This window comes from Charadrius vociferus, unplaced genomic scaffold (genome assembly GCF_000708025.1).
Source record: "Charadrius vociferus isolate BGI_N301 unplaced genomic scaffold, ASM70802v2 scaffold430, whole genome shotgun sequence".
Classification (NCBI taxonomy): domain Eukaryota; kingdom Metazoa; phylum Chordata; class Aves; order Charadriiformes; family Charadriidae; genus Charadrius; species Charadrius vociferus.
In genome coordinates, this window is record NW_009646541.1 from 569,096 (window position 1) to 582,707 (window position 13,612).

At 54.5% G+C, this 13,612-nt stretch overlaps 1 protein-coding gene across 1 annotated transcript; it reads right to left on the reverse strand.

Annotated features, from left to right (window-relative positions):
* Positions 1-9,293: 9,293 nt before the first annotated feature.
* Positions 9,294-11,684, reverse strand: ELFN1 (extracellular leucine-rich repeat and fibronectin type III domain containing 1). The gene has a single exon (XM_009885716.1). It carries the CDS (start codon positions 11,682-11,684, stop codon positions 9,294-9,296), a length of 2,391 nt encoding a protein of 796 aa, XP_009884018.1.
* Between the last annotated feature and the right edge of the window lie 1,928 nt (positions 11,685-13,612).

Genomic DNA, 13,612 nt, shown 5'->3' on the forward strand with positions numbered 1-13,612 from the left:
GAACAACGCCAAACCACAAGAGCTTTTGTGCACACAAACTGAGCTGAACGCACCGGGGATGTTTCGGATGAGCAGTGGCAGACGGTTCGTGCCACCAAGCTCTGTGGCCACTTGGCCAGGGCACTGCTGGCCCTGCCAGCCCCTCGGAGCAACCCCCAGCCACTGCGCTGCTCCCCCTCCTCAAATCTCTCCCCCAGCACGACTCCCAGGAGGGGCCGGAGGGGCGTTTGGGAGGAGCAGGCTTAAAGCCCCAACTGCAGGGAATGGCAATCTTTGTGTCTTGGCTACAAATGTGGTGGAACGAGATTAATTAATTTAGCTGCATCGCGTGGAGAGTGCCAGTGTTTACTTATGAGAGACCACAGCTGAGCTTTCGCGGTACCCAGAGAGGCCTCCTGCCGCGCGGATGGGCTGGGTATCTCTTGATTGCAGGGCAGGAGATGCCCAAAGAGAGCTCTGCTGTGTAAAACTCAAGCTGCTGGCACGACGCACAGGCTTTGATGCAGCCCATCACGGCCCTGCAGGTGAGGGCAAGCTGGCCAGGGGCTCGCGCAAGGACGGAGGAGGATGTCAAGGCTGGATGCTGCGGTGGGCTGAGCCAGATGGGAGGGCTGAGGAGCTGCGAGGAAGGCGAGCGGGGTGGGAGGAAAGTGTGGATGTTGTATGTATGGAGAAGAAAAGGCTCCGGGGAGACCTTATTGCGGCCTTCTGGTACCTAAAGGGGCTCCAGGAGAGCTGGGGAGGGACTTTTTACAAGGGCATGGAGTGACAGGATGAGGGAGAATGGCTTCGTACTGGAAGAGGGGAGATTTAGATTAGATATTGGGAAGAAATTTTTCACTCTGAGGGCAGTGAGACACTGGAACAGACTGCCCAGAGAAGATGTTGAGGCTCCATCCCTGGAGGACGTGGCTGGACATGGCCTTGGGCAACCTGGGCTGGTGGGAGGTGTCCCTGCCCAGGGCAGGGGGGTTGGAACTCGATGATCTTCAAGGTCCCTTCCAACCTAAACCATTCTATGATTCTGTGTGGGGCTGATGGCTTCCTGTCACAGCTGGAAACACTAAAAGGTATGATAGACCCAGAAGAGAGGTCAGGAGATGAGCAAGACAACACAGGGGACAGCACTTGTGTTGCTTAATGGAGAACGCGGACTGGGAGAGAAGAGCTCATTAGAAAAGGGCATTGCATGGTGAAGAGAGGAGAGGGTCTAAACCATGAGAAAGCTGATAAAAGACAGAAATGGAAATCTTTTAGTCCCAAAGAAAGCAAGGATGGAGTACATTAATGAGCTCTTTAATGGCGAGGCAAGTAAAGGTGAGCCGCAAATGGCTATTTGCAGACAGCTGAGCTGAGTGTGGAAAAACAGATGTTGGTGGGATGTGAGAAGCGATCGGCACATACAGGAACAACAGTGCACCCCGTGTCATTGACGTTCCCATTGAATTATTAAAAAGGCACACACGTGCAAACTCAGAGGCTTGGTAGATCTGCAGGGACAGAGAAGTTGCAGAGGGAGGGAAACGGGCACCTTCACATCCAGTGTGGACCAGAAGTGCAGCAAAGCTAGAGTAAAAACTAGCATCCTGCTTGGCTACTCCCCACGCGGTGAAAATCCACATCCCCGATCCTTCTGTGTCTTCTCATCCCTTGCAGAGAGGAAACTGAGTCCAGAAAAGTGGCTTCACTCCAGATCAGGTGTTTTCCCTTCATTAAATACTGGCAGGGGGGTGGGGGTGGGGAAGGTGGGAACGAGTAAAACTCTCAAGGTGACATTTGGATGATCTCTACCACCCTTCTGGTGGTGCTGGTGAGCTGGCTGAGAGGGGTAAAACGGAGGATATGACACAAAGGAGGTGTGAAAAACTGAAGCGTGCATAAATTCAAGTGAAGGCAAAGTCCCTGCTACAATCCCGGGAGTAGCCGTTGGGTTGGCTTCTCTGGCACCACCGACCATGGCCACCGGCACCTTCACTGCCTTCAGCGCCTCAGGGCATCAGCCGGCAGCTTTGGTTTGGAGATATGAAATGTGCTATCCATCTCTCTGTAAGGAACAATGTCATCTCCAGACACCTATCCAGGAAAACCAACTTAGGGCCCCACGATGGAAAGCCTGTGGTGAGTAAACGGGGAGGGAGGAGCTGGAGGAGAGGGCTGGGGCACCTCCGAGGTCCACACCTTGCACTGCTCCATGGAACCGGGCAGCGTTGCAGCCACGCCACTGTGGGACAAGACCTGTCCACATCCCTGCACATTTAAGGCAGGATGGTCACTTTTCTAAATTAACCCCTTTGTCTCTTGAAGACTGTTCCCTTTCCTCTGCTCTGTCCCTGTCCTGTGTCCATGTGGATCCACGTGCTCACTGCTCCAAGCCTTGGGGTGGTGGCAGTGTCCCCACAGGGCGCTGCGGAGGAGAGGGATGTGGTGTGCACCTAAGAGGAGCTGAAGCCAAGGTGAGCCGGTCCCAAAACGGGCAGGGAGGGTGCTGCAGCCTGGGGAAGCGTCTTGTTGATCCCCCTCCTGACGAGCACTCACGGATGCAAATAAATTCTGAGTTGGGCTCCCAAATTCCTGCTCTGCCGGCTGCGCTAAAAATAGCCCAACGCAGTGCCTGCTGGCTTCAATCACCCTTATCGATCCGATGCTTTTGGGTGCGGTCCAGCAGCGCCGCAGCGCACCCCTCCGCAGCCCACGGTTCCCCCCGGACCCCTCCTCGCCCAAAGGATTTGTATGATGGGGCCACCTCCACCGCGCTGTCCCCTGCCCTTCGCTGACCCCCTTCTCCTGCAGTCCGGGTGATTTATTGCTCCAGAGCCGGACAGGCAGCCGGGCTGCAGCGAGCGCGTGACACAGGGAGGGGGGTTGTGTTGCGGCTCCTGATTTCTGCAGAGCCACAGCCACCGCGGTGATGAGTTTGGGGGGATCTCGGGCAGCGGAGCTCTTCCTTCGCCAAGACCCGGCCCCGGCTGGGGGCTGATGGAGAAGCGGGGTGGAGGGGAGCGTTTGGAGGGGGCTTAGCTGTGGTCGCCGGCAGTGAGGGACCACGCACATGCTGGAGGTTGTGCCCAGGGCTCTGCTCTGCCAGTGGCTCTCCGGTGGCCCTGGCCATCACCCAGGTGCAGACACATGGGTTGACCCATGCGCATCAATGCGGCTGGAGGAGAAATGGCTCCAGCGGCGCTTGCAGCCCCCGGAAAGGTCCCACCACCCAGCAAGCACCGCAGGTCACCGGCTTGATTTGAGCAGAGCAAGCCCAGTCTGGCTGTTGTCGTGGTCTGGGTGGCGAACGGGGAGCACGTTCTTGCCTTAGGGCCCCCACGCAGCCTCACAGATGCCCTCCCATGGCATCTGCAGCCACTTTCATGGCAGGCCCAGCTGAAGCCAGCAGGAGACTCCATTGCTAGACTGGGGGCAGGTGTGACACCCCCAACACGCATCAGCTGGGAAGAAGTAGGCAGCCACCAGCTCCAGGGCTGCCACATCCCTTCTCAAGTGCTCTGCTGCCTCGGGGAGGAACCTGGCCAGGCAGCGCCTGCCACCGCTGCCACCCTGTCACCCCACGTTTCCATCTGTGGACGTTGCGCTTCCCACGGGCCACGTTTTGAAACACATGGAGCCAACGGTGTGCCATGGTGTGCACACCGGTGCAGGTGGGTGCTCTCGGGAACACTGGGTTAAATGGTGCGTGTCTGTCTGGAGAGAGGTTTCCATCCTAATTTACGGTATTTCAAAAAATATCCAGGCTCTAGATGTCACACAGACTTTGCAACACGTGGCAGGGTCCTTTGCTGACGCTTGGTCAGGGTGAGGACTGAGCTGTGGGTAATGTGGGCTCTGATCTAGTCTTTGACGAGATGCTGGGGGGAGGGATCGGAGGGAGATTTTTGGTCCTGCCTTGGCTTTGCCCTCAAAGACCGATGGTTGAAACAACAGTTTTGGGGACACTGAAAGGGCATCAGCAGAGTGCAGAGTTTCCATACGGCCCCAGGGCTACCATGGTGCTGCAGGGAACCGCAGAGCCCTCGGGGAGGAGGATTCCCATACGGCAGCCATGGGTGATGGGCAGGCTCAGGGGAGCGGGGCCGGGAGGGAGCGGTGGGGTGGGGTGGTCCACTGGCCGGCGGTGACAGCCCAGCAGTGGGGACTGGCGAGAGGGCGCAGGGGCACGCGAGCACCCGAAGAGTTTTGGGGGAGCAGGGGCTGGGAAGTGATGATGGGAGCCTGAAATCCATGTCGGAGGGTGCCATCCTGTCGCACGTTGGCTGCGTCAGTGTCCCTTCAACGCCGCGGCTGGTGCTTGTGACAGAGGAAGGTCTGAGCTGTGCTTTGCGAGGTGGGTTTGGGTCTGCATGCCCCACCCCCCCTGCACCCCCCGCGCCTGGCAGGCAGCCGGGGACCCTGCGGTGCGGGGGTGCTCGTTCCCTCGGGGCTCATCGGGGGCATCCCGACGAGGTGAGGGCAGCGATGGGGCAGCGAAGCTCTCCAGGAGCATCTCCCCGGAGCAGACACAGCTCCCTCTGACCTCAACCAGCGAGAAAATTTCTCTCGGAGCAGTGCGGGGCACAAACAGCGATGGGTCCCTCTGCTCCTTTTCTCTGTTTCATTGCTGCATATATATATATATATAAAATAATTCTCTCTCAGAGCAATTTTGTTCGATGCCTTCGCTGGCCTCTCCGGGGGCTGCCGCATGTCCCACGCCGGGCACAGCTGCTCCCACCGCCTCTGCCGTCCCCTGCCTCTGTATCGCACACCTCCCATCCTTCTCCTGCCCTTTATTTTCCCTTCCCCTTGTTCACGCTCTCCGGTGGCAGAGCTCAGACTGCTGCAGGAGGGGGAGACGGGGACCTCCAGATCCTGGAGGTGGCTTTCTGCGCTGCCTCCTATTTTGCTGGTCCCCGTTGTCCCTTGAGGTGGGGCAAAATGATGGAGGAAGCTTTGCCCCGGCCTCCCCTCCTCCTCCTCACTTGGACATGTCTTTCCCCTGTCCCCTCCTTCCGCTTGGCAGGGAGCCCTCTTGCTTTGGGTGGGTTTGGGGCACTAGGACCAGCCCGGTTGGACAAGGTGTTGCTTCTCTTTGCAGAAGCAGCTTGAGGGCTTTGGTGGTTCAACAGGAGACAAAATAAAGCAGAAAAGCACCCAACGGGTCACAGGTGGTGAAATTCTCCCTCTGTCCTCAGAGGGGTCTGTAAAGCAGCTGCCTTGGGGGGATGAAGGATGCCATGGACGGAACTCACCAGGTCCTGTGTGGAGCCACCCCAGGAGGTCCATGCATGGGACAGTGGGACTTCTTCCCTTTTCTTGCTTGGCTTTTTTTCTCAGCTTATCTTGTGGCATCTCATGCCAAAGGATGTGGAGCACAGCTACCAGGAGTGCACCCTACCTTGGAGGGAGGGCAAGGAGGCTGGAGGGTGCTCAGCAGCACAGCCATGGCATCGTCACCCAAGGAGTCATCTGGAGCCCTCTGAGACCCACCTCAAGGCCCCACCAACTATGGGGGTATGGGGTGCTGCTGTGTGTGCAGGGACCTCCCTTGGAGGTACCTTGGAGATGGAGGGGTCTAGACATTTTGTAACCCACCTTTTCTCCAACTGCAGAGAGTTTGCATCTGGGAAGTGTTTAATTTGCAAAGGCCACTGCTGCTGTATCACATTTCCTGCATCGGTCTCTGTTGGTTTATGACCAGTGAAATCCTGGTGTGAAAACAGAAGCGGGCTTTGATTTCATCTGCCCCTGCTGTTTTATGCCACTAACAACTTCGCATTTCTACAGCGGCTTTTATTTTAGGAGCTAAATGGGCTTCACAGACAGGCAATTAATTAATTGAGCCTCCCCAACCAGCCTACGCCCTCAACGCCACAAGGAAGTGTTTTGCAGAGGAGGAAACAGAGGCAGAGAGGAGCAAAATGACTCGCCCCGGGTAAAGAGAAGAACTCGCTGCTGACGTGCTGCTGCCTCCGCAGCGCGGCGTTACGCTCTGCTGGTTGTGCCGTTGCTCCTGGCTGCTGTGGAGATGGTCATGGTGTCATTGCCAAACTGGTGTGGGAACTGGTCTCAATGCAGGGAGAAACCGAGGAAGGTCTTTTGGTGTTTATCAGTGACTGCCACTGATGGAGCATCTGAGCCCAAACTAACTCAAGAACCGACACCGCCTTTGACCATCCCAGCCTCCTGCTGAGGAATCTCCTGAGATCATGAAACAGTGCCAGGAGGTCCGGCCACCATTTCTCCCATTTATCCTTGCTGACCATCTCCTGTTTCTCCAGGAGGCGCTCAGGGTTTGCAAGCGAAGGTGGGTTTGGCTGAAGGGTTTGCTTTGGTCCGGGTGCGGCAATGGAACTTTGGGGATGGCCCCCAACATAGAAAAGACATCGACCTGTTGGAGCAGGTCCAGAGGAGGCCATGAAGATGATCAGAGGGCTGAAGAACCTCTCCTATGAGGACAGGCAGAGAGAGTTGGGGGCGTTCAGCCTAGAGAAGAGAAGGCTCCGGGGAGAACTTATTGCAGCCTTCCAGTCCCTAAAGGGGCTACAGGAGAGCTGGGGAGGGACTTTTCACGAGGGCATGGAGTGACAGGATGAGGGGGAATGGCTTCAAACTGGAAGAGGGGAGATTTAGATGAGATATTAGGAAGAAATTCTCCCCTGTGCGGGCGGTGAGCCCCTGGGGCAGGTTGCCCCAAGAAGCTGTGGCTGCCCCATCCCTGGAGGTGTTCAAGGCCAGGTTGGACGGGGCTTGGAGCAACCTGGGCTGGTGGGAGGTGTCCCTGCCCAGGGCAGGGGGGTGGAACGAGATGATTTTCAAGGTCCCTTCCAACCTAAACCATTCGGTGATTCTACGACCCACCATGGTGTGACGGGACAAGAGAGGGGCGATCCTCAGCTCCCCTTTCCAGGTCCTGCTCACTGACTGGTGAGCAAGACGCAGCCCTGGGAAGCTGTATGCTGCAGGCAGGATCTAGGGCACGTGGAGGAGGTGGGGGAATGTGCCTTTGCTCATGCAGAGTGAATATGTTCCTGGGGAAATTGCCTGCCTTTTATTATGAAGCCCTGCTAATGGTTTGTTGTCTACACAAATAACCATGGAGAATGAACTCGTGCACTTCCCAGTCTGCTCCATGTCTTCCTGGCTCAGCTCCTTTCTGAACAAACATAACCTTTTGCAAGAATACCTGTCAAAATTGCTTTGAAATATGGAAATAATAGGATGGGATATGGTTTGCTCCTGGGCCCTAGTGCTCATCCATCAGGACTCAGGATGTCCAAGAGACTTGTGAGCGGGATGCAAGGGAAAAACTCTGGGGAGCAGCAGAGCCTCAAAGCGCTGTGTTTGGGGAGCTCATTGCCTGGCTGGGCTGGCTCGCTGGGCTCCCACACGCTTACCGGGGGAGCAGACCCTCATGTGGCCCCAGCTTCATGTCAGTCATGGGATGAGACATGGGGGCTTGCAACTCAGCTGGAGATAATCAGAGCAAAAACGTGTCCTTTAGCCACCAGCATGGCCTGAAATTGCCTTCGTGGCCTGAACACCTCCCTCCTCCTCCTCCTCACCCCACGAGTATGGCATCGCATGTGAGTATTTTAGAGCTGGGGCAAAAAGCTATTGAGTTTTGGACAGACATTGGAGAGCAATGTCTAAGGGGCACGTGGCTGCTTGGGTGGACACCAGACATGACCACAGAGCCATCCCCTTCCCTTCCAGTCTCGGAGTCCCAAGGGCTGTTCAGAGGCTCCCCCAGATGTCCATCTCCAAATCCATTCATGTGAAATGGGAGCCAAACTGGCCCGTGAGCAGCACTGGGCCGAAGGCAGGAGGTGCTGCACTCGCTGCCTGAGGTTGTGGCCCCTTTTGGGGTTATCCATGGGAGATCTACCAGCTATGGGGTGGTGGGAATCCCAGGAATGAGGAGCAGGATCCCTGGGCCAGGGCCTGTGCCTACTGTAATAGCTCTCAATGGGAGTAAGAAGTAAATGCTTAGTGTTTTCTCCCTCAACAAAATCACCCCTCAATGATGTCCTTCTCTGGAGAGCGTGGCAGGAGGGTTTCCACTCCAACCCATCACCAACTCCTCACCCTGCAAGGTAAGGGGATAACCCACCCCTCACAGCTTGGCCTCAAGGGACATTTCACTCTCCAGAAATGTCTGTTTAGGGGGAGAGACCAATACCTTTTAATTTGCAAGAGAAATCCCATTGCTTGGTGGCACCCACTCAACCAAGAGCCCTTTGCTTCTCATCCCCTTCCCTCTTCATGGAGGTGATGGTCTCCCAGCTGGAAGAAGGTGAGAGATTCTGCTTTTCTGGGTACTTGCCTTTTTTTCTCAGTGTACTTGGAAAAGATGAGAACTTGATCACAGGCAATTGTTGGGAGAAATCAAACCCAAACACTTAGAAACCCAAACACTCAGAAGCCCAAACACTCCCCTGCCCTCCATAAATACACCCTTAACCAACCAACCAACCAACCACCACCCAACCAACCAACAAAAAAGTCCTTCAAACCGAACTCCATCTCTTTCTCTAAAATCCATGATTAAAACCTGGTACAAACAGGTGAATATAGATATATATATATATTTTTTAGTAGATGTAGTACTGTTTTTTTTTCTCCTCTCTCTTTCTCATTATACAGCAAACATTGCAAATATAGAAATTTTCTCTGTACAATTAACGACTTCGGTTTACAATGCAATGTGTGGTAAAACCGCTCAGTGAGTGAAAATGTGAACGGGCCTTCAACCGGGTAAAAGTCTAAACTGGAAGACTCCGTTTGCAAAAACAGCCCAAAGGACGGATCTCCTTCTGGTCTCTTTTTGGTTTTTGTTGCTGTTTTTGTTGCTGTTGATTTTGGAAGGGAAGGAAGGAAGAACACAAACTGTTCACAAAGAATCCACAAAATCACGGAATAGGGACTCATGCAATGCAATATTGGGAAACGCCAGACCTCAGCTCTCTGCCCGCTCTTTCTTTTCATATTCAATTTTTTCTTTTTTCTTATTTTTTTTAAAAAAATCGAAATGAAACAAAACTTTTTTTTTTCACTCCACAGTTTGTTTGCTTTGTAAAGTTTGTGTTCAAATTTGGTGCATGTCTCACCAATGTGAGGACATTTTAATATCTCACTTTATATATTATATAGAATATTTATAGATTTTCATAATTTGTTCTCTCTTTAATTTTTATTGATTCTTTTTTTTAAATTTTATTTTGTTTCAAAGACAGTCTGAATAAAAATAGCTGCTGTAGATTTCTTTTGGTCCAGTTAGTGTGTTAAGTCACGAGTTGTGTGAGGACTCAGGACTTTTGCTGGGCAGAGACGCCCTTCCAGTAGTCTAAGATGTCGTGAAGATCCTCGTCTTTGGCAAACTGGACCTTTTTGCGTAGGGCATGGCCGGCTGCCATATACTCCTCCTCGTCTTTGTGCCGCTTGCGGTTGAGTTTGAAGCGCTCCCAGATGCTGTGCGATGGTTTGCAGGTGTACTCTGGGCTGGAGGTGTAGCTCAGGTTGTGATATTGAGGCGAGAGCTGGGAATAAGCCAGGTCTCTGGGGCGAGGACGGGTCAGAGGCTCCAGGATGGAGGGCTTTCGCCCTGCCATGCTGTCGTGCTGCTCTCCTTGGTGCGAGCCGGGGTATGAGTGCCGGTGTTCGCTGTACTGACGGATCTTCTCCGCCTCTGCCCGCAGGATGGCCGCAGCCGGTGTCACAGTGAGGATGGTGTCGGTGGTGGGGGACGTCTTCTCAATGTATTTGGCTTCTGATTTGTGGCCCGATCCCTCAGAGCGGTAGGACCTGGGGCTCCGTATGGAGCCACTGGAAGAGGTGCTGGAGCGTTTGGGGGCTGCCTCCATGCTGTGGTGCCGCTGGAGAGGGTGGCTGTAGCTTTCCTTGTAGACGGGCGAGAGGAATCCGTGCTTGCTGGGGATCTGCTCTGATAAGAGCACCAGCTGAGGCTCCACCGTGGAGACTGCCCCTGATTTCACCCCTTGGAAGGAGGTGGACTCAGATTTCAAGGCATCGATGCAGTTGTTGATGATCTGGTTCACCTTGTCCACCTCCTTGGCAATGGTGGAGATCTCGGCCACGGAGCTCTGGGTGTCTGGCGGCAGGGACAGCTCACAGTCTCGCCTCTCGGGCTGCTCGCCTGTCCTCACCTCCATGTAGTTGCCCTTGGTGGCCTTGGGGGTCTCGCTGCTGTCAATCAGCTTGTACTGCTCGACCTCACCAGCAGAAGGCAGGTAGGGGATGCGGGTCACGGTCTCCCCACCCAGCATCTGTCCCTGGGACAGCTGGGTGATGCTGGTGGTCTCCATTTCTGGCCCATATTTCAGCTCAATGATGGTCTTCTTCATGCTGCCGGCAGCCTTTTTGTGCTTCTCCTCCTGCTGGCGCCTCTTTCGGAGACAGTAATACACAACACCCAGGACAATCACCATGCCAAAGAGACAGCCCAGGATTGTCATGATGTAATGAGTGGCAGTGGAAGGGGTGGGCACTGGCTCCTTGCGGTTGGGTCTGGTGGGTGTGATGGTGACACAGGTGTGGTTGTACTTGGAGTACTGGTGGACAGAGACTACACAGTAGGTGTAATCTCTTTGTGCTACTAGGTTGCTCACGGTGATGTTCTCCTCCTTCTTCCTGAGCTTGGTGATCATGGAGGAGAAGCCGTTTTCGAATTGGGAGAGGATGTACATCTTGCTGAAGGGGTAGGGGATCTGCACGGTGAGGACGGCCGAGTTATGGTTGAGGTGCTTCACCTGGATGTTAGGACGCACCTCCGTCTCGCCGATGGGTGTGAAGAGGGAGAACTGCGGGGTCGTGCCATCACCGGAGGAGCACTCCTCATCGGAGCAGGGGCTTTCGGAGGGTGCTGTGGTCACCTGGTACCTGGGAGGGATAAAACGAGGGATCACAGTGTAGGAGCCACCAGTGCAAAGGGAAGAGAGCATGCTCAGAGCATTGCGGTAGCCAGTCCGGCCTTGGCCTAACAAGTAGTAGCCCATGTAGTCAGGTGGGGAGTCGCACTGCATCCGGTCATACGTGCGTGTCATGTTGGTGAAAGCCTCCAGCCATTGCAGGAAACCGAGGAGCTCACAGGAGCAATAGAAGGGGTTACTGTAGAGTTCACAGACAGAGAGCTTGTTTAGGCCCCGAAAAGTGTTGCTGTCGAGTCTCTGGATCCTGTTCATGGACAGGTCAATGTTCACTATGTTGGGGCACTCCCAGAAGGCATTGGGGGTGACGGACTCAATGAGGTTGGCCTGGAGATAGAGGTACTCCAGCTTCCCCAGGCCCCGGAGGATGCCCTCGGTGAGGTTCCTCAGTCGGTTGTAACCCAGCTGCAGCACCTGGAGGTTGAACTGTCCTGAAAAGGCACCGTCCTCGATGTAGGAGATCTCGTTCTTCGTCAGGTTGAGGTATGTCAGGTTGCCGAAGCGGCTGAGCGAGGCATACTGCACGCTCTTGATCTTGTTGTCGTTCAGCCGCAAGTCCACAATGGTGCTGTTGATTTGCTGGGGGATGGACTCGTAGGGGGGCTGGTTTTGGCTGCAGATGGCCAACCAGACGAAGCCCTTGTCCCCCTCGATGAGCCAGCAGTCTGCCCGCACCCCGCTGGTGTGCAGGAGAGAGACGGCAGCCACGCACACGCAGAGGGCTGACGTCGCGGCCCACCGGCGACCTGCCATCTGGAAGGGCGGCACAGAGAAGGGGTTCCTGGTCTGCCAGAAGCGGGGAGTGGGACAGGGGCTGGGAAGACGTGGGCTAGTGCTTCTTCAGCAGCTTCGCTCGCCTCTCCCTTCTCCTCATGGCTTGGAGACGGGGGGGAAACATCCGTGGAGAAAGAGGACCTCAGTGGCCACGGTATGTGGCAGCCACCGGCCAGGGGCTACTACCAAGGCCTGGGTGGCTGAGGCTGGTCCCACATCACCAGGTCTCTGGCATCTCGGGGAGGGAGTCATGAAGTTAGGTGCCCGTGTGGAGGAGTCCCTCTGGCTTAGAGACAAGCCTTCCTCTCACTTTTTATAGTACATCTCCTCATTCTCTTTTTGCTGCCCATTGTGACACTGGTCCCCATCTCCACGTGCCTCCGTGGGTCTGGATGTCCCCGCTCAGTCCCTCGGCTCACCTGCTCAAAACAAAACACAAGCACAAACTAAACACAAAGGAAAGACAGATAGCATTTAGAGGTGTTGGAAATACGTCCAACTCCCCTCTTAGTGTTAGGCACTGGTCTTCTAACTCTGGCCACCACCTTTCAAGGACCCTTTGGTTTATTTGGGCACTGCCGCCAGCAGCATTTGGCAGCACGAGGGAAGGTGGTCACTGACGATGGAGGTCACCTTCCTTTGTCCAGTGTCACGTTATAAGCAGGGGAGAGACCAACGCACATCCAGGGCACCGTTTGTCTGACCTATTTAGGCGTCTACCTTTGGAGGAGAGGAGTGATGCCCCAGAAGTGTCTGTTCCTCTTCACTGAGAGCAGATGAAGTCTAGACAACTCGCTCTGATGTAGATTTGAAGCTGCAGCGTTTTGCTGAGGGGAATCCTAACTGTCTCGCGTGCTGGTGTGCGCAGCGGCGGTGCCCACAGAGGGGGATGCTGACTGAGGACACCGTGTCTCTCTGACTGCATTGCTGCGTAGTGTCTAGGATAAAGCCCAGCATCAACCACCTGGGAACCTCAGCAGTAGTTTCAGGGCATTCTTTGACTACAATACATGCCAGCATCATTGTCCACCATCCAATGTCCTTGTCTGTGGTTGAGGCTTGCTGCCTGTCTCCAAGACCCTTCTCTCCCTCCCGGGTGAAATGATGCAGAGGTGGGGAGGATCCTCAACCATTCAGTGGCATAACAAGAGTATTTGCAGAAGACAGGACAAGACCTTCCCTCCTCAGCCAGAAACAGCTCTTTGAAGACCAGCAAGAGTCTCCACTAGACACAAACCAACAGAGAAAGAAAGTCATGGGGCTGCCAGCAGCCTCACTTCCCACAGAAAAACTGTCATTCCTGGCTCACATTTTCCATTATTTTTTCCTGCATTTTGGACTAAATATAACTATCCATGGACAGCACTTCTACTTCCTTTTGTAATTTCTTAGGGAAACAGGAAAGCCAAAGTGGAGAGGAGGGAACTGCACAAGCATCGGCACCTCCTGGGTCTTGCTTTTCCACAAGATGTTGAAAATATCATCCGTGGACATCTCTACTGTCAAAAAGCTCTCCGAGTTGGTAGGATACCTGCAGTGAGGTGTTGTGGCAGGGATGGAGTTGCCCACAAATGGGGAGAAAACATTGTGGCCTATCTAGAAAAATCCTTCTGGGGACTTCTACTGGGAACGGGAGCTCTGGTTGTCTCCTTTGTCCCAGGGCAGACCGTCAGAGGTAGGGAAGACACCACCAGCACTCCTTGAAAACACAGCTGGTAGGAACTGGGTGTTCCTTGGGCATCCATGAAGGAGACAGGGGCACATCTTTTATCTAAACTGTCTTTCACTGGATCTGCAGAACAGTATAAATCCCGAAATTGGTTTCCAAACCATTTCCCAGCGCCCAGGCAGTGAAGAGACGGTGCTGGGTGCTGCATGCCTGAAAATCACATGAGGCTGATTGCCAA